At 37.4% G+C, this 18,907-nt stretch overlaps 1 protein-coding gene across 2 annotated transcripts; it reads left to right on the top strand.

The window, feature by feature from the left end:
• Window positions 1-208: 208 nt before the first annotated feature.
• Window positions 209-15,279, top strand: EXTL2 (exostosin like glycosyltransferase 2). Of its 2 annotated transcripts, XM_079926353.1 has the most exons (5): window positions 209-349; window positions 2,562-2,641; window positions 9,500-9,927; window positions 10,576-10,646; window positions 13,196-15,279. In XM_079926353.1, the coding sequence occupies exons 2-5, from the start codon at window positions 2,637-2,639 to the stop codon at window positions 13,682-13,684; spliced, it is 993 nt and encodes a 330-aa protein (XP_079782479.1). In that variant the 5' UTR covers window positions 209-349; window positions 2,562-2,636; the 3' UTR covers window positions 13,685-15,279. The 2 variants fall into 2 exon arrangements, with proteins under 2 accessions (XP_079782479.1, XP_079782480.1); XM_079926354.1 differs by lacking the exons at window positions 209-349; window positions 2,562-2,641 and adding an exon at window positions 4,139-7,313.
• Window positions 15,280-18,907: the final 3,628 nt, after the last annotated feature.

Below are 18,907 nucleotides of genomic sequence, written 5' to 3'. Positions count from 1 at the left end.
GTTGTTACCCTTGGGGGGAGAAATGGGGCAAAGGAGGACTGGCTCTTGGAGGTGGGCTAGAAACTACAAAACCGAGCTTCTTGGGAACGGCTTTTTAGTCTAACAGGAAGTGGAGCGTCACCGAAAGGGAGGGGCGGCTACCCGGGACTGCCCTCTTCTTCAGGCTCTCTCTTTGTGGGCAGCGTTTCATCCAGGTTATCAATCCAGCGAATAATGCCGGGTGAATGCACGCTGCTGGGTTTGGAAAAAAAATGAAAAATGAGCAAGCGAGATCCCCCTTTCGTTTCGTCGTAACCAAGCTGGAAGCAAATAAATCGGCTAGGTCCCACTGCAGTCTTCTGCGCTCGAGGTAAGGAAATAGGAAAATGCTCTCGTGTTAAAAATCTTTTTGCAGTGAGAATATATGTGTTTTGCACTCCTTCTTGGAACTTTGTGAGTGTGTGGGGTAGTGATTCTGTGGTTTTATTTTTGAAAATAAAATTTACTTATTCTACAATTTTTTTTTAATGTTCGTGTTAATTAAACTGCTGTGTAAAAACAGCTAGATTTCAGAAATTAAGTTCTGGAAAGAGTATTTTGTCTTTGTCTTTCTTGGCGTATATTTCATTATTTTAATTTGAACATAGAAATATTTTCAATTAATAACATTTACTTATATTTTTAGGAAGCTTTTATATTAGCCATAGACTGAGTTTTACTGTACTGCACTGCTGGGGAAACGTTAAGTGGGTACAAACTAGGTTGAAGATAAATATTTCCACAGCGATTGAGTGTTTCTCCAAAGCTGCTTTATTTCAGTATGATGTAACTGGGAGTGGGGGTGGGGTGTGCATATATGGAAATAACTAAATTTCAGCAACTGGTTTCCAGCGTTCTCTTAACTCATCCAGGTCAGCTGCAATCTGAGCCTGTGTTTTTGTATTCTGCCTTTGAAAATAAATTCTACATTTTGCCCTATATTGCTGCAGATGAGAAATTGTTCACCTGGGTTATGGAGAAATCTGCAATACCCTTTTTCAAATAGTTTTGAAATAAGTTGGAGAAATTGAAGTTTAATTTCAGTTACAGTGGTCCTGGAACTCCTAAATTCCCCACTGCTCACTCCGCAGAATATAAGATAGCTATTCCGGTGAGGGCCTTCTTTCAAAAAGTGGCAATGCCACTTCACATCTTTCATTCTTAGACGACATAATTACCAACTTCAATACTAAATATTTTATTAGAAATATAAATTGGACACTAAATCAGGAAAAGTGCTATGAGTGGAAAATGTTTGACATGTCTCACGTGATTTGTCATCTTGAAATAATGTTTGTCCCATATATGTTAACCAGTATATGTTGTCATATCAAAATTAAAGTTAGTTTCATTCATTCAACAATCATTTAATGAGTGTCTACTATGTGCTAAGCTCTGTGCTGGGCACGGGGTGGGGGAAGGGAGGTAGCTTAAAAAGCCTGATAAAGTTCTTTCCCTGGAGGAATTTTATGGGAAGAAGAAGCGGGATGTGAGGAGAGGGCAAATCAGTTCAGGATTTTAGAACTAAATGATATTTAAGATGTGCACAAGAGGTGCTTTTGGTGTAGCGAGGAGGAACAACTGTCACCTGATGAGTCCAGATACATGCTAAGCCATCCCTTTACCCCTTCAGTAACTTGAATCATGAAAGAATATAAGTTTGGAAAATCAAAAATGATTCTTCAGGTCTATTCAGGTGGTCATTACAGATGCAGTATCTTGCTGGTCTCCAATCAGTTCTGAATTCCTTCATATGTTATGGATTTATAAGATCATAAAATAGGTAGATATATTAATGAACATTTTAAACCAATAAATGGATTTCTACCCTGAACTTTTAAATGTTTGTTTAGATCATCTACTAATTAATTGCATTAGGTTAACTGTGCAGACTATATGGGGGAAGAAATCCCTAACTTCTTAGACATGTGATTAAGGACTGTGAGAAATGAAAGCCGAGAAGATTAAGGGGCAGAAGCTCATCTCCAGCCAAGGTTTCAGCTCCTTTTGGGCAATAGTAAGGAATAGGAAGGATGCCATCTGTCATTCCTCAGTAATCAACGCTGACATTTACCTGCAACCCTATTATAGACCCTGAGTTTTTTTAGTACTTCAAATTGAATGCCTTAATGAACCTTTAGTGAAAAAAGGAGTTTTGATGGTAGATAAAACTACAGATACTTAAAAATCTAGAAATTGAATACAAGTGCAGGTTGCTAATGCATTCAGAGGTCTTGCTCCATGGCATACATGTTCTGGTTTCAAAAGTGTAAACACATTAGATCATCAGCATGATGTGAGTTTATTCTGCTTCTGGATACCTAAGAGAAAGATGAAAACAAAAAATATAGCAATGTTAGCACCAGCCTGACAGGTAGCACCTACCTAATTGCCTAAATGTAGTTTTTAGAACACAGTATAGCAAATTTTAATTTCTAAAAATAATTCAAAGCCTATGGACGATAGCATTAAAAAGCATTTTTTTAAAATTTCCTGGTGATTGACAAAAACATCACAGAAAATTCTTTGATTTCCCTTAATAGTGCCAAGAGAGCCTGTTCCTATCAATTACTGAAGCCATAAGGAAAATTTTTTTAAAAAATTAAAACTTTACCATAATGAGGTAAGTACCAGTATTTTTTTTTTTTACTTTTTAAAAATTGTGGTAAAATACACATAATATTTGCCATCTTAACCATTTTTAAGTGTACAGCTCAATAGTGTTAAGTGTATTGACATTGTTGAGCAGCCAATCTCAAGAACTTTTTCAGCCTGCAAAACTGAAATTCTATAACCATTAAACAACAACTCTCCATTTCTCTGTTCCCCGGGCCCCTGGCAACCACCATTCTACTTTCTGTTTCTATGAATTTGACTATTCTATATTCCTCATGGAAGTGAAATCATAGAGTATTTGTCCTTTTGTGCTGGCTTATTTCACTGAGCATGATGTCCTGAAGGTTCATCCATGTTGTAGCATGTGTCAGAATTTCCTTCCTTTTAAAGCCTGAATAATATTCCATTGTATGTCTGTACCACGTTTTGTTTATCCATTCATCTGTCAATGGACATTTGGGTTGCTTCCATTTTTTGACTATTGTGAATAATGCTGCTACGGACATAAGTGAAATACCAGTATTTTTATCTGAGAAAAATTGTTTCCTATAGAGGTGTTTTTGTTTCCTTGGAAATAAGAGTTTTTACTTGAGCCAGAGTCTGTTAGAAAATACTATATTGCCTGTTTTAGATCTTATCCATTGAAATAGTATTCCAGGTTATAGTATAAAGTCAATACCTACAGAGTTGAAATATTCTTGTAGACTAGAACAAAGCTGAAAACAGAGACTACTTGAAAGACACTAAAAATACAATGTAGGTCAAGTGTGAGAGTCGGGAGTTTGTTTGGACCCACCACTCTTTCTGTGGCTCAGGAAACATCATTTAATATTCTCAGTCTCAGCTAGCCCATCTACAAAATGGGGTGGGTATATTTTAATTCCCGTGTCTCTGAAGGTTTGAAACATTACTGATTTGAGTTGTTAGGTAACATAAAGAGGGAAGAGGTCTGATAACTTCCATTACTATTGCTAAGCTCTGTGAGGGCAGGAATTGATGGCCTTGCTCATTACCATCCCTAGTGCCTGACAGTGCTGGGCTCGTGCATGGTAAGCACCTAGGAATGTTTATGGACTGACATAACTACTATGGATATTCTGACCTTCCTCTAATAAAGTTAGGAAGCTCATATGAATTAAGATTACGTCTTTGTTAGGTTTAATATCTAAGGCTATTTACAAATCATAATTCATGTGTATGAAATCTGTTTCTCTTAGAGAAACGATTTTGCAGTGTGAGTTTATTGCTGAAAACCAGTGTTGTATAAAAGGGAGAGGGTTCCATAGAATATTCCAGGTTTCTGTTGCCCAACAATCTTGCCTCCCCTCCATCTTCCTGTGACTAAAACAGAGAGAAGTTCAAGTGAAAAGCTTCAGTGTCCTGGAATGGTAAAAGTAATGTATTTGCAGATGTACTTGGCTTCTTTTTGACCCATTTCTGGAACTGATTTTGCATGGCACTGTACTGAGCTAAAAATGTTTTTCTATTTCTAGGCTTTCTTCTTAGGATGCATTGACTCCTTGGATCCTTATAAGTCGTGGATGTTCCTCTTAAGAATAAGTCCATTCCTTCTCCTGCCCTGATATATGCCCATAAGTTTGGTCATCTCCAAACACCACCATCATCATTATCATACAATTAATTGTCAATTCCTGGAGAAAGATGCAAGACGAGAAGGAACTTTCATCTAGCATAATTCAGACCTGTGCACTTTGAGGGTAGAGAAGGCCTCACTGCCTCAGTAACAAATAGCTGGATTGAAGGACGCAGTGCTTTAAGAAGCCTTTATACATAATATTTATGTAATTTCCTCTTAAATCAATGATGAGAAAGCAAATCTAATTAATTGGTAGTAGCTGCCTGAAGAAGTATTGAGAAGCAATTTGATGCTTTGTACAGGATGCTTAGGAGGGGAAAAACAAAACGCCAGGACTGTCAGGCAGCCTTTGCTACTGATAACAGGGTGAGATTAGGGAGGGAGGTGGAGACACAGGTACTTAGTGTCTGCTGTCTGTTTTAAATGGTGTCTTCGGTGTTTATTTGAACCTGATTTACCTGTAAGGGAATGGCTCACTCAATCTTGCTGCCAGGAGAAGAACTTGCTCTAATTTAATGCGACCAGCGCAGAAATTCTTTCCTTAACAGCTTGAAGTGAGAAATGACCTGTTGCAGCAACTTCTGTTTTTCAAATGTGATACTGTAGGAAATTCAGCTGTTTATCAATATGTTTTAGCACCTCTGTTTCAGAACTATAGACTCAAAATGCAGTCTATAGTCCTAAGCTTTCTAAATGACAGGACGTAGATTGGCTACTGATGATCATGTATATGTTGTTGTTAAAGTGATTTTCTATTGACAGTATATGTGCATCTGCATCAGTTCAGGCGAATTCCTTATGCCTGGACCTTGGGTTCTTTATCTATGAAACAAGGAAGCTGGCTTAGGAGGGCTCTGAGGTCTCTTTCAGTTTTCTGAGTTTATGATGTGTTTGTATCATAAGGCATATAGATACTGGAGCAGTTTTGGAGACATTGCTTTATCCTTCATTGAGCGTAATACATAAAAGTAGGGATTTCAGGGGCCACCTGGCTAGCAGTGTTCGTGTTCAAGGTAAAATATATGTAGAGCAGGGCTTCTCCACCTTGGCATCACTGGCATGTTAGGCCTGGGTAATTCCTTGCTGTGGGGCCTGTCCTGTCCATTGTAGGATGTTTAGCAGCAGCACTGCCATCTGCCCACCAGAGAGCAATAGCATCTCCTAGCCCCAGTCACAGCAATCAAAAATGTCTCCCGACTTTGCCCCATGTTCCCTAGAGAGCAAAATCGTCCCTGGTTGAAAACCGCTGGTCTAGGAGATGCTATGTAACCATATCAAAATAACTAAAAGGATGTGCTCTCTACTCATGAGGAACTAAATAAGTTAACATATGTGCAAAAAATATCATCTGGGGATCTTTGATTTTGCAGATGATTAGGAGAAAAAGAAGGATTTTTGTTTTGGTGACATTTACTGTGTTTATCAAAGTCACATTTAGTTTACTATAGTCATAGATGGAAGAAGGGCAGAAAGGGGATAGACTAAGAACTGTCAGATCCTTTTTGGAATGAGGCAGGGTGCCAGGAAATATATATATCAATAGATACAATTTTAAATTAAATAATTTTAATTCTTGGTTCTTTCTAAGTAAGACATAGGTTATCCAGATGTATTCATTTTCATATCCCCCCATTCAAAACTCAAAGCTGTGATTTAGGTGATAAATTCTCCTCTGGACAAAGGACAGAAGAAAGCTATAAACTGAATCCAGATAGCTATGAAGTCATCATCACTCTCCATACTGTTGTAAGGCTGTTTCCAGTAGGCCTACAATAAAGTTCCAGACTTCAGCTATTCTCAAAGTACAGAGATGCCCCTTGCACGGCAGTCTATAAAGTTTTTGTTCTTGCTTTTCTATGTAGGCTACAAATGTAACATAATTTTATCAGGCGATATCATTTAATAAATACTACATGAAATATTTACATTGTCTTTCCAAAGATATAAATTATGTCTCTCAAAACATTTTTGATACAAGTAAAATAGGGGATTAGAAGCTATCTGAAAGAGGAAATTTCTATGACAGATAAAGTGGGGTAACTCCCACTTTAAAGTATAGATAAAAGTGAAACAGTCGTTCACGATTATCTTTGACAATGTATATTTATAGTAGGCTATAGAGATGAATCTTCATTACTTTTTCTCCACTAAAACTGCCAGGTAGCTATTAATGTCTGTTTTAGAGACTAGAGACACTGCTATGTAAGTTTTATAGTATGTTACTCCTACTCAGCTGAAGAAAATGAACATAAAGATCTTAATCAGGGTATACTTTAATGCAGTTGTCAGGATTCTTAACTCTGAGTGCTTATAACCAGCCATTTTTATGCAGAACTGAAAATATGTTTTATGAGACCTGCTTTTGAGTCAGTATTAGAAGGATTATCAAGGCCTTTGAACCAAGATTATTAATTCATAATGGTTTCTCTTTGGTTTACCACATTAACAGTATATGTTGTTTTAGTAAAAGGGTGTATACAGTGAAAAGATTTGTGCTCTCAAACCTTAAATCACCATCCTTGAAAAGTAATCATGGTAAAGCTGAAGTTACTTCAAAAATAATTCATTTTGTTCGTATCTTAGAGTGAAGCTATGATAAAAGGAGAAACACAAAATTTCTTTTCTTAACAGAACAGGCTGCAGAGAAAGTCCAGGAGAGAATATCCTTGAAAGCTCTCCAAAAGGATTACTGCAAGGGAACATTTCTTTTCAAATCTGGACTTTTGAAAAGTGAGAGTTGCTGAATGACAATGACCATTCCCTTGTCCTTATGAATAAGTTCTTCCTTTGCTTGCACAGGCCTCAGCGCATTATCACATCATGGGGTGTGTTCCCCTATAAGCCTTGTAATTCTCCAGTCCCCACTTCTGTGAACTTTAAAGAGAGATGTTAAAGGCACGGTGTATATGGCCTCTCTATGTCCTTGCTGACCTGTATAGAGAAAAACTGTTACTACAGTTACAAAACACACCTCACAACATGAAACAAGATCAGGGGAATGTGACTGTCACTTTAACTCCACCACTGCCAAGTTTCCTCGATGAAAAACAGAAGACTGATCGGACATCATTTGGATAGCCAAGTGAGATTTCGTTTGGAACCTAATCTGTTAGACAGGAAGATTTAGACTAGTCTTAGGATTGTTTGTAGAATGGTGGCCTAGCTGCAGATGCCCAACTGAAACCACAAGGTGCAAAATCAAGAGCTTACATACAGACACAGTGCACTTTTTCATGAAGGAAACCCAAATAAACTGTACAGAAGCAGTGTTATACAAGGAAGAACAGTGACAGTGGCTTGTACAGTTAGCACACCACAGGTGTGAGTTAGCAGTGAGAAGTCTTTTCCAACTTGATATTATTTATCTGTAATAAGGAAGAGATAAGGGTATCTGTTTATTGTATAGCCTGAGAGGAAAAATTGTACTAAAAGTAGTAAGAGTGGATAGACCATGGGTCAATTAAAGTCATCAAGAATAATAATATCTCATTCTTTCTGGTTCTGAGAGATCTATTTTTTTTTCTTAAAGATATGTTTTATATGTCTAGAAACTCCTGGTTGATTTTTGTTTTCAGTCTTTTTATAAGTAAATTTCTTTAAGCTTTCTTTTTCCTCATTTCAGGCTTTTGTACTTGAGTAGAGTAGTAGAATAGATCTAGGAAAAGTGCTGAGATGTATTTGAAGGCTCAGCTGCCAGCATGGAAAATGAGGCCATCCCTCAAAAGCTTGTGGAGGCTTGTGGAGGAGTAAGTAAAGTAAGTAAATCAAAAGCAGAAATAGCAGAAGAATCAAACAACAGCAGCAATTGAAAGCCAGCAGTTCTCCAAAACGAGGCAGTAGGGGTGATAATGAAACTGTATTGGAAGCCAAGAAATCAGAGTTCTGGGTATCTGTAAAACAGTATGAGATTTAACCTTTCCTTACATTTGTGACTGAGTTTTGATCAGACAAAAAATTTTGACCAATAAATCTCCAGGCCTCATCCCTTGGTTTTTGTTCGCCTACTCTTCTGTAGCCATCTCAGGCAGATCCTGTAGGTATAGTGAGGAATACGAGAGTCCAGAGCTGATGACAGTACCTGGTGATCCTCATGTTCTGTGACGGAGGTTGCTTTGGAAGCTCAAGAGCCCTACCTCAGCACATCCCGCATTTGAAACTGGCAGTACACTCCCCAGCCCATGATGATGAAAAAGCCTGGGCTCTGGCAGGAGTTTTTTTCCTGGATTTGGATCCTAGATCCATTACTTCAGTTGTTTAGTAACCTTGAGAAAGTTATTTAACCTCTGTAAGCATCCAAATACTATTAAATGGGAATAATAATACTAGTAAAATATAAACAAGATTCTGTTGCTCCCCTGATCAAAACCCTCCAATGGCTTCCCATCTCACTTAGAATAAAATCCATACTCCTTACTCAGGCCAACAAGATCCCCCATAATCTGGCCCTTGCTTATCATGTCATTCTGATTTATCCTCTTCGTTACCATCATGCTGAATTAGCTTTGAGTTTATTTATTTTGTTATCTGTTTGGCCCTACTGTTTCCTCTGCTATTAACAGCAGAGACTTTGTCTATCTTATTCATTGCTATATTCACAGAATCTAAAACAGTGCATGGTACAGTAAGTGCTCAGTGGTTATTTGTTTAATTTACTGAGTAAGCACGTACTATGACATGGAAAGCACATAGTACAGGGCCTAGAATGTAATAAACCCACTATAATTGTTTGCTTTTGCTGCTATTACTATTATTTCATATATTAGGGTTCTGCATATGATTTCACTTGGAAAAAAGTTTGCTACCAAAATGTAAGTTTAAAGTTAGTGTACTGAAATATACATATATCAGAACATCAAGTTGTACACCTTACATATATACAACTTTTATGTGTCAATGATATCTCAATAAAGCTGCTTAAGGAATTAGTATACTACCAAGAAAAATATAATCCCATCTGAAAAAAATAATCTCAGTTCCAAATGTTTAGTAGTGAAATGAGGGCAAATTTTAAAATGCACTGCTTAATTCTTCCTGTTCGGTGTGTAGATAACCCTTTGTCTGCAGCTGCAAAGCGAGCAGGCCCAGAAGGAAAGTTTTATTCACTGTACTTTTTATCTAAGGCCAAATCACCTTATCAAAGAGGCAGGGTGAACTGAACTTGAGTCAGCTAAAAGATGATTAACCTCTCTCCTCAAAAAAGCAAAAACAAAAACATGGTAACTAGTAAGAATGCTAAGATTCTGCATTTTATTTCCATTTCTACTCCAGGTGTTGCCACATCTGCAAACTCCCTGGAAGAGTGATGGGGATTCGAGTACTTCGTTTCTCTTTGGTGGTAATCCTTGTGTTACTGCTGGTAGCTGGGGCTTTGACCGCTTTACTTCCTAATATCAAAGAAGACAAGATGCTCACTTTGCGTAGGGAAATAAAATCCCAGGGCAAGTCCACCCAGGATTCCTTTACTCTCATAATGCAGACGTACAACAGAACAGATCTCTTGTTGAGACTTTTAAATCATTATCAGGCAGTACCATATCTGCACAAAGTGATTGTGGTGTGGAACAATGTTGGGGAGAAGGGACCAGATGAGTTATGGAACTCTCTAGGGCCTCACCCTGTCCCTGTGATCTTCAAAGTACAGACAACAAACAGGATGAGAAATCGACTCCAGGTCTTTCCTGAACTAGAAACCAATGGTGAGTTGCAGCTGGGTTCTTAGTCTGGCAGGGCTGCAGCTAACCAGAGCTGGGGGTGGGTGCGTGGCTTTTGGGCCTTCTACTTGTCTTAATTGCCTGGAGAAGATAGGGAAATTTAATCATAAGAAAGCATTTTGAAAAACTTAAGGGGCAGTTTCCAAGATGTCAAGAAGCAGTCTCCTGGGGAAGAAATCGCATATATCTTGCAACAGTGACAAAGAGGTTCATATCGTGAAAGAAGATATGCTATGATTACATATTACTACATCACAGAAGTTAGTAAAATGCCATTTAACTTATGCTTAATGTATTTTTTGCCGCCTCCTTTTCCTCCCACTCAACAGTTACATGAGATTGTAATTTGCTTAAAAGAACCTTGGTTTTATTTATTTATAGGTTCATTAGTTTCTAGGATGATGGATGATAAATACATGATAATTTCCCCCTCAGGAAATTATAAAAATCAATTACATTTCAAGTAAAAACTTTTTCTGCTAGACAAATCTCTCCAAGAATACATTTTTTTATTTACTGAATTTCATTCAGAAAATACTTCATTTGAATGACTTATAAAAACACCACTGTATCTTATAACTTCTGTCTTCATTTCCAAACTGTTTGATTTAAATTTTTTTCCTTTCATTTCAGCGGTGTTAATGGTAGATGATGACATGCTAATTAGCACCCAAGACCTTGTTTTTGCTTTCTCCGTGTGGCAGGTAATGTTGCTACATCCTTTATGAAATCATCCGTATAAAGTCTGATCTAGTGTTTAACCAGAGCAGCATGGTTTAATGTGAGAGTCACCCAAACCAGCGTAGACAGTACTTATCTAAAAGGTAGATTAATTTATCATAATCAGATTTCCTGAGCTCAGTTAAGCTAATCTGAAAGTTACAGTATCTTTTATCTGTATTTGATTTATATTTGGTATATTGGAAAGAAGAGCTAGAACTGACTTCCAAAGAACAATGAGGAAACGATCTGGTATATGATAGAGCAAAGACTAAAATCCAGAGGCACTTTCGCCTGTATCTCAAATGAGAAGTGTATTTCTGTATTAATATTGCACAGAACTTCCTTTGAAAGAAACAATTTATTACATCCATAAAATTTAATTCTGATTCTGAGACCATTGTTTAAAAATTAATAATACTGATAATAATTCTGCATGGACCATTGTAGTGGCAGTTTCCTCCACCCCCACCCCCTTAAATTCCAAGCTGGGATAAACAGGCATAAATTGCCTGGTATCTATAAAAACTCCTTTTTCCTACTGAATATGTGTTAATAGTAGACAGCTTTTACAAGTTGCACTACAAGTACCTGAAACCAGAACTGCATACAAATACTTTGAAGCCCTGTCCAATAATTAAACACTGTGCTACCCAATAAATGGTCTAATTTGCACTATAGTAACTCTCCTTAATTAGCGACTTGGGATGTAACAACATTAGGTATTAATGGTAAGTGGTCACAGTACTCTGCAGATATCATCATTCTCAAAACTTCAGTTTTCAGCTTCATGCCTAGTGTACTGATCAACAGATTTTTTCCTATCAGCAGTTTTTCCAGCCCTATAAATAAAAGCTTCCTAGGCGAAAAGTTCTAATGTAATACTCCAGCTGTGAGATTTCTATTTCAGGTAAAAAATCAATCTCCTGAAAATATCAGGGTGGGGGGAAATATGAGAACTGCGATTAATTAGAACAATCCAAGTAAACCATAATTAAAGATGGATAAATATGACTTTAGGTTTTATTCATAAAACCATCAAGAACAGTTTCAATCCATTGCGCAAGATAATTTGATTCCTAAAGTTCTGTCCCATCAGTGCCCTGCATAGTGTAGTGATTTGGGGCCTAGAGAGAAGCAAGATTAGAGCAGACAGGTATCTGTGCCTTTGCACTCACCCATCACCTCCACTTGCAGTGCTTTACCTTTTCCACCTCTATTCATCCGTGAAATCTCTTTCATCGCATAGATTAAGTGGCACATCTTCTCTGAAGGCTCCCAGCCTTTACACCCAACCCTTGACATTCCCCTTGCTTCCCAGCAGCACAGTTGTCATCCTGTCCTCGGTGCCCCCCTGAGAATTGCACAGCTGCATTTACAGCTTTTTCACAGTGTGGTAATTCCTGGTTCACATATCTGTATCATACCCTCTCTAGACTATGCGTTCTTTGAAATGGGATTTAACCCACCCTGACTTGTGTGCGTGTGTCCCTAGTTTAGTGTCTGTTCTGTCAATGAATGAAACTCAAGTTATTTGTGAGATTGAACTAAACCTTTTAATTCTATAAGTTCATGCTTCTTTTCCGTGATTCTCTGCTTTTCTTTGCTGATTTTTGTTTTATTTTTAGTCACTCTCATCCTACTATTATTGTTTTAATACTATCCTTCAAAGATCCTGACACATCTCATATATCTATATATATGTCTATATCTATCTATCCATCTATCTATCTATATATCTTTGAGCAACATGGATTTGAACTGTACAGGTACATTTATACTCAGATTTTTTCACTAAATACAAACCACAGTACTACATGATCGGTGGTTGGCTGAATCTAGAGATGCAGATCTGTGGATACGGAGGGCTGACTGTAAAGTTATAGACGACTTTTCTACTACGCTCGGGGGTCAGTGCCCCTAACCCCTGCATTGTTTAAGGCTCAACTGTATATGTGTGTGTTGTGTATATATGTGTGTATATATTTTTTTTCTTATGTTTTTAAAAAAGAGACACCCAAGCTGAAAAGAGATAAAAATAAACATCGTTTAAAATCAATGGTGACTTTCAAAAACATTGAAATCAACATGGAAAACAGTAAAATGATACATGTAAATCCATAATTTTATACACGCCTAAGAGATTAAAACAATTTTTCAAAATAATCACATTATATCTTCTTATCTCCTGTAATAAATATCATTCATACAGTCAACTTCTCTTATAGCAGACTCTGAAAAACCAGACTCTTTGGTAACTCGAATTTATTAATATTGGATAATGTGTAAATTAGGAGAATATTTGTGAGGTTAGAAATTTTGTTAGAGATTTGGTTATGATGAATTGACCTTTAAACTTATCAGTACGTAGATTTATGAATTTGTCTGGAGTTAAAGGAAATTGAGATGTAGAAGCCAGGAATAAAATAACATTGACAAATCAGTTTAATTCTTTCTGTAGTAAATCATTGCCTTTCACCATGTCAGCTTTAAAGAAATGCCACACTTAATTGTTCTTTTTCCATCTTTTCAGCAATTTCCTGATCAAATTGTAGGATTTGTTCCAAGAAAGCATGTGTCTACTTCCTCTGGTGTCTACAGTTACGGAGGTTTTGAACTGCAAACACCAGGGTTTGGAAATGGTGACCATTACTCTCTGGTGCTGATTGGAGCCTCATTCTTCCATAGCAAATACCTTGAGCTCTTTCAGAGGCAACCTGCAGCTGTCCATGCTTTGTTAGATGAAACGCAAAACTGTGATGATATTGCCATGAATTTTATCATTGCCAAGCACACTGGGAAGACTTCGGGGGTATTTGTGAAACCTGTAAACATAGACAATTTAGAAAAAGAAACCAATGGTGGCTATTCTGGAATGTGGCACCGAGCTGAGCACTTTCTGCAGAGGTCTTATTGTATAAATAAGCTTGTTAACATCTATGACAGCATGCCCTTAAAATACTCCAACATTATGATTTCTCAGTTTGGTTTTCCATATGCCAATCACAAAAGTAAAATGTGAAAGTAAAACAAACAAAAACAAACCTCAAAACTGCTTGGTATTTGAGTAGCTTCTTCATGCTATGGTCGGTTTATTTATTTATTTATCTTTAAGCACATCATGAACTTTTTTCTACTCCAGAAGTCTCTACAAGGGGGAAAAGGTGCTTAGGGCTTCTAGCATATAAAATTTAAAGGCACTTCAAAACCCAAGAAGCTGGTATTACCCAGATAGGTCTTCCTGTGAGAAGTTCTCATCCACAGATATGATTCCTTGGTCAACAATTTTATTGTTTACATCCTGAGACCGTTCTACAATTTAAAAAAAAAAATTTTAATTGAAGTATAGTTGATTTACAGTGTTGTGATAATGTTCTACAGTTGTTTTGACTCCTGGCACTTGCCTTAAGGACCTTTAGCAAGCTGTTTCCAGGATCAGAAACTCAGGACAAGTATTTCTCAGCTTTTTCATTAAAGGATGATTATTGTCATTTGAAGCCTGAAATGCCTCTTCAACAAAAGCCTGTGGTATAGGGAAAAGCCATGTGAGGAGAGAATAGTCTCAATCCCATATAAAAATGAGTGGAAATTTTGTGACTATCAGTACTTCCCTTGTGGTCCTTCCAACCAGCCCTTTCCAGGACTAACTTATCCCAGCATGATTTTGGTGTAACCATCAGTGCTTTTATTTCTGTGGATATCTGTTGTGACTGGGAGGGTTAATTTTAGTAGCTAAAGGATGTCTAGTTGTTCACTTGATTTTTATGAACATTTACTGCATGGATCACAAGTGCAGCCTCTGTTTCTTAACATGCAACTTATATGCAGTAAGGAGTAAATGTGTTACTAGATTCAGGTCGTGCATTTTGTCACTGAATCTGACTTTGAGATTGCACATTAATTCTTAGATTTTACATAAAGTATGTATTGTTTAAGAAACATGTATAAAATAACTCTTGAAAGAATGTTTAAGTAGGAACTGGCAGAAATTACAACCCTTACTATCAAATGATCTTTATTGTTATAAAAGCGTAGGTTATCTCCTGGATACTAAAACGTGTGTATTACGCACTAAGTCAATCTCTTGCATTCAGAACTTCTTCCCTCCACACAGCAAAAGATCCAGAGATCATTTCAATTACATAGATACAGGAAAAAATAAGAGACCTGAGTCATAGTAGAGGAATTCCACAGGGAGTCTGCATCAGCTGATTGTTAAGTTGCCCACTTCCTGTTATGTGAATTAGTATCTGTTCCACACGGTGTCTGTGTTTGGTCCTCGTTCACTATTGGTGGAAAGGAATACTCAGGCCTCTTTCTGCCACCTTCTCCTCTTCCTATGCCCCCTTCTGCTCCCATTACGCCGTTATATTCTCAAAATTGCAAAGCTCTGAAAATAATCATGGTTAATGTTCCAACAATGAGGTCTCTGTGCAATTAGCTCAGTGTATATTGTTCCTTTACATGGGCATGTGTATGTATCTTAATGCCATCAGAGAAAGCCAATAGAACTCGCAGCCTCACTAAAAATTTATAGTGTTAATTATCTGCTTTGTCCAACCTTGGTAGTGACTTTTTGCCTCTTGAGATTGGCAGATAAATAAAATAAACTTTTACCATCCAGATGTTCTATGTTAATTAAGCAGACTCATGCTTTCGTGGTTGGTATTTACACAGATTTTCAAATATTCTCATATTTTGTTCCGAGTAAGATTAGAGGTATTAGCTACATTGCCCATGGGAAAATTTTCCAGTGGGAAAATATCCTCAGGTTTTATTTCTCATCTTGTATTCTTAAACTTATCTTCAGCATCACTTAAGTTGCTCATATCATATTTTTCAGACCTTATAGAGCAAATATGAAAGCAAAGTGAAGTTCAGTCTGTGTTACAAAAACTCTTGCATTGATTGAGGCTAGACATATACTAAAACTCTTTTTCCCTGCACCCTCTTATTCTTGCTCCAAATGATCTGGAGAAGAGAGGATGCTCAGGCTTAAAGCTACATGAGAAAAGCAATATAGCTTAGGGGTTAAATGTGCCAGTGGAGTCCTTGGGCTCAAATCCTTCCTGCATCTCATGTATACTTCGCCTCTTGGAGCTTCAACTTCCTCGTCTGCAAAAATGAGAATAATATCTACGAAGGGGTTTGTTTTAAGGAATAAAGGAGATAGCTTGTGTAAGTAGGAACACAGTACCTTGCCCATTTTAAATGGTCAATAAAGGAAAGATGTTGGGGTGTGTCATTGACAGTAAAGGCAGTTCATTCTACTCAACTCACCTCTCAAGCATCAGAAAGGCCCCCGGACCCACCAGGTGCGATATTTGGGAAATTGTTTCTACGTAACAAATGTTTCTACATAACAGTGTTTCTGCATAATCATGGCAATTTTCATCTCATTTTCTTTATTTCAAATGCCCTTTTTCTAGTTAAAACAGTACATATTCATTCTAGCAATTTTGGCTTATTCAGACCAGTATAAAGAAGAAATGAAAAGCCCCCAACCGCATTAACGATGGCTAAACATTTTTGTGTCTATTCCTCCTGACTTTTCTAGGCATATATTTTAAAAGCATGATTTGTTTGGTATTTCACTGGATGGGTAAACCATAGTTTATATAATCAATCATATTGCTATTCTGTTTGATAATTTCTTATTATTGTAACAACATTTGGGTAAGTGTCCTTGCCATGAACAGATCTCTTTGAGCCTACCTATAATGATTTCTTTAAAATCAAGTCCAGCAAGTCCAATGCCTGGATCTATCTAGTCTTCGTATTTTTAGGAGTTTTAATACATATTGCTATATATCCCCAAGAAACATTGCCATAGCTATAGTATTACCACATCTGAGAGCACCTGTTTCTCATCAGATTCCCAACATTGCGTATTATTTTAAATTTTCTTAATTTCTTTTGCCATGCACAAACGCTGCAGAATTTGGAAGGACTCTGGCTGTGTTAAGAACTCCATGTTGAGAAGACTGAAAAAGCAGGCAATCAACTGTCAAATGAAAGATTCCAGGACAGTGTAAGCTTCAGGAATCCTGAAGTGCTTCCAGAAATTCTTTGCTCCCAGGCTTGAGTATAGGCAATGAATTGTTGGCTCTTTGCTGGTCCCAGGAAAAAAGAACTTGGAAGCAACAAAAAATGCTCACAATGGTTCCTCTGAAAAAGACCTAGGGCTTTGACCACAAAGTCAGGAGTGGATTAGTGAATGTGTGTGTGTATGTGTGTGTGTGTGTGTGTGTGTGTGCCTATGTGCACGCACACGTACGTGCACATGTGACAGTGGGGAGGGTAGGAGGTAGAGGGAGTGGGAAGGAAGGGGATGGAGTGGAGGACAATGCTGTGATGGAAGAGGAAGACAGAGGTGCCAAATCTCATTGGTAGCTATGAGGACATAAATGGTGAGATCTGATCATCCTCTACCGCATGCTATTTCATAAGCCAGTTTTTATTTTTCTGCTAGTTTCCTCCAACTTTCTCTCTCTCTCCCCTTCCACCTCCTCTCCATTCATGAAGGCTCTCTTAATATAAAACCCAAATATTTTCAAAAATATACTTATTGTGGATGAAACGCAAAGAGCATTTGATTCATTGGAAACATGCACTGAGCCCTGGCTCCACTAAATTTCCTCATCTGCTGAGTGGGGTTGAAAATACCTGCCCTAAAATTTCACTGGTTGTTTTTGGTTTCAAAGGGCACAACGTGTAGGAAGAACTTTACAGTATCAGGAAAATGAAAGAATTTTTTAAAATCCGTTACAAATAAAGAGCAGCTCAGCTGAGAGTGAAAAAAACTTGGTTGTGAATTAGTAGCTGTGTCAAAATTACACCTTAGCACATAAAAAGAAGTGAAAATAAATATGCAAGTACCGAAAACAATTTAAGGAACCCACTTTATTAGCTCTGGCTCAGAATGAAATATTTAAATGAAGTGTTTAAACTAGAGATGACTCGAGGCTCTTTCTCTTTTCATATATCAATATTTATTTTATTTAAAAAGAAAAAGGACAAAATTTTTGGTCAGAATACTTAAGTAGATTAAAAGAAAATAAATCTGGGGCTTCCCTGGTGGCGCAGTGGTTGAGAGTCCACCTGCCGATGCAGGGGACACGGGTTCGTGCCCCAGTCCGGGAAGGTCCCACATGCCGCAGAGCAGCTAGGCCCGTGAGCCATGGCCGCTGAGCCTGCGCGTCCTGAGCCTGTGCTCTGCAACGGAAGAGGTCACAACAGTGAGAGGCCCGCGTACAATAAATAAATAAATAAATCTGAAGGAAACAGCTTTAATTTACAGCAGTGGTTCTTCACTTGGGCCGATTTTCCTCCCAGGGGTCATTAGCAATGTCTGAAGACACATTTGGTTGTTACAAATGGGAGCAATCTACTGGCATACAGGGAGGATGCTGCAGCACTGCCGCCCCCAATTAACTGTCCCAAAATGTCAGTAGTGCTGAAGCTGAGAAAAAACGTGCATGATATATTATAGAATATTTGATTGGTAATTTATCTATATAACTAACACTTTATGACACTGCCAGTTGCATTCCTAAAGTTTTATCTTATATAACAGTGCCTATTGGAACAAAATTAAGTGGGGGGGGGAACATGTTTATATTACTATTAAGACATCTGGTGCATAATTCTGTGACCCAAAATCTGATCAAGGAGCCAGAAATTTCCCTGGTTAAGGTTTATTTCTGACTTTTTTTTTTTCTGATCCACTTGCCTTTTTCTGTTTTCACATCTGAAGAAATAGACAATAGAGCTTCAGTTTCTGGGAAGGACCTATGAATAAACATATATTTCTGAAGAACTACAGAGCAATATTACATAATATAGTGTGTATTTTCATAACCCATCTCTAGTTAGAGAAAGTCAGGATGGTTAAGTTAAAGTAAACTAAGTACAAATTTTCAAATAATCATATTTATGTATGGTCAAGTATTTTTGGTTTAAACAATAAACTTAATAAACAGCTAGTGAAGACAATTTATATAGGAAAGAATCCTGGAATGAGAGAATTAAGAGATGTTTTTCTTGGTAATGAGTTCTGTAAGTTTATCTAGGTCTCAGTTTCCACATCTACAAAGGAGAGGGGTAAACTAAATGATTAGTAACTTTCTTTCCATTTGTAAAATTCTGTGACCCTAAATCAGTGCTGAATTGGTAGGTTTTAAAGGAGCCACGTTATACTTCCTGACAAGAAAAAAAATATTCCCTAGAGTTTAGCTCTGCTGGA

The sequence above is a fragment of the Stenella coeruleoalba genome (assembly GCF_951394435.1).
Source record: "Stenella coeruleoalba genome assembly, chromosome: 1".
Taxonomy (NCBI): Eukaryota; Metazoa; Chordata; class Mammalia; order Artiodactyla; family Delphinidae; genus Stenella; species Stenella coeruleoalba.
This window is presented reverse-complemented; position numbering and strand designations above follow the sequence as displayed.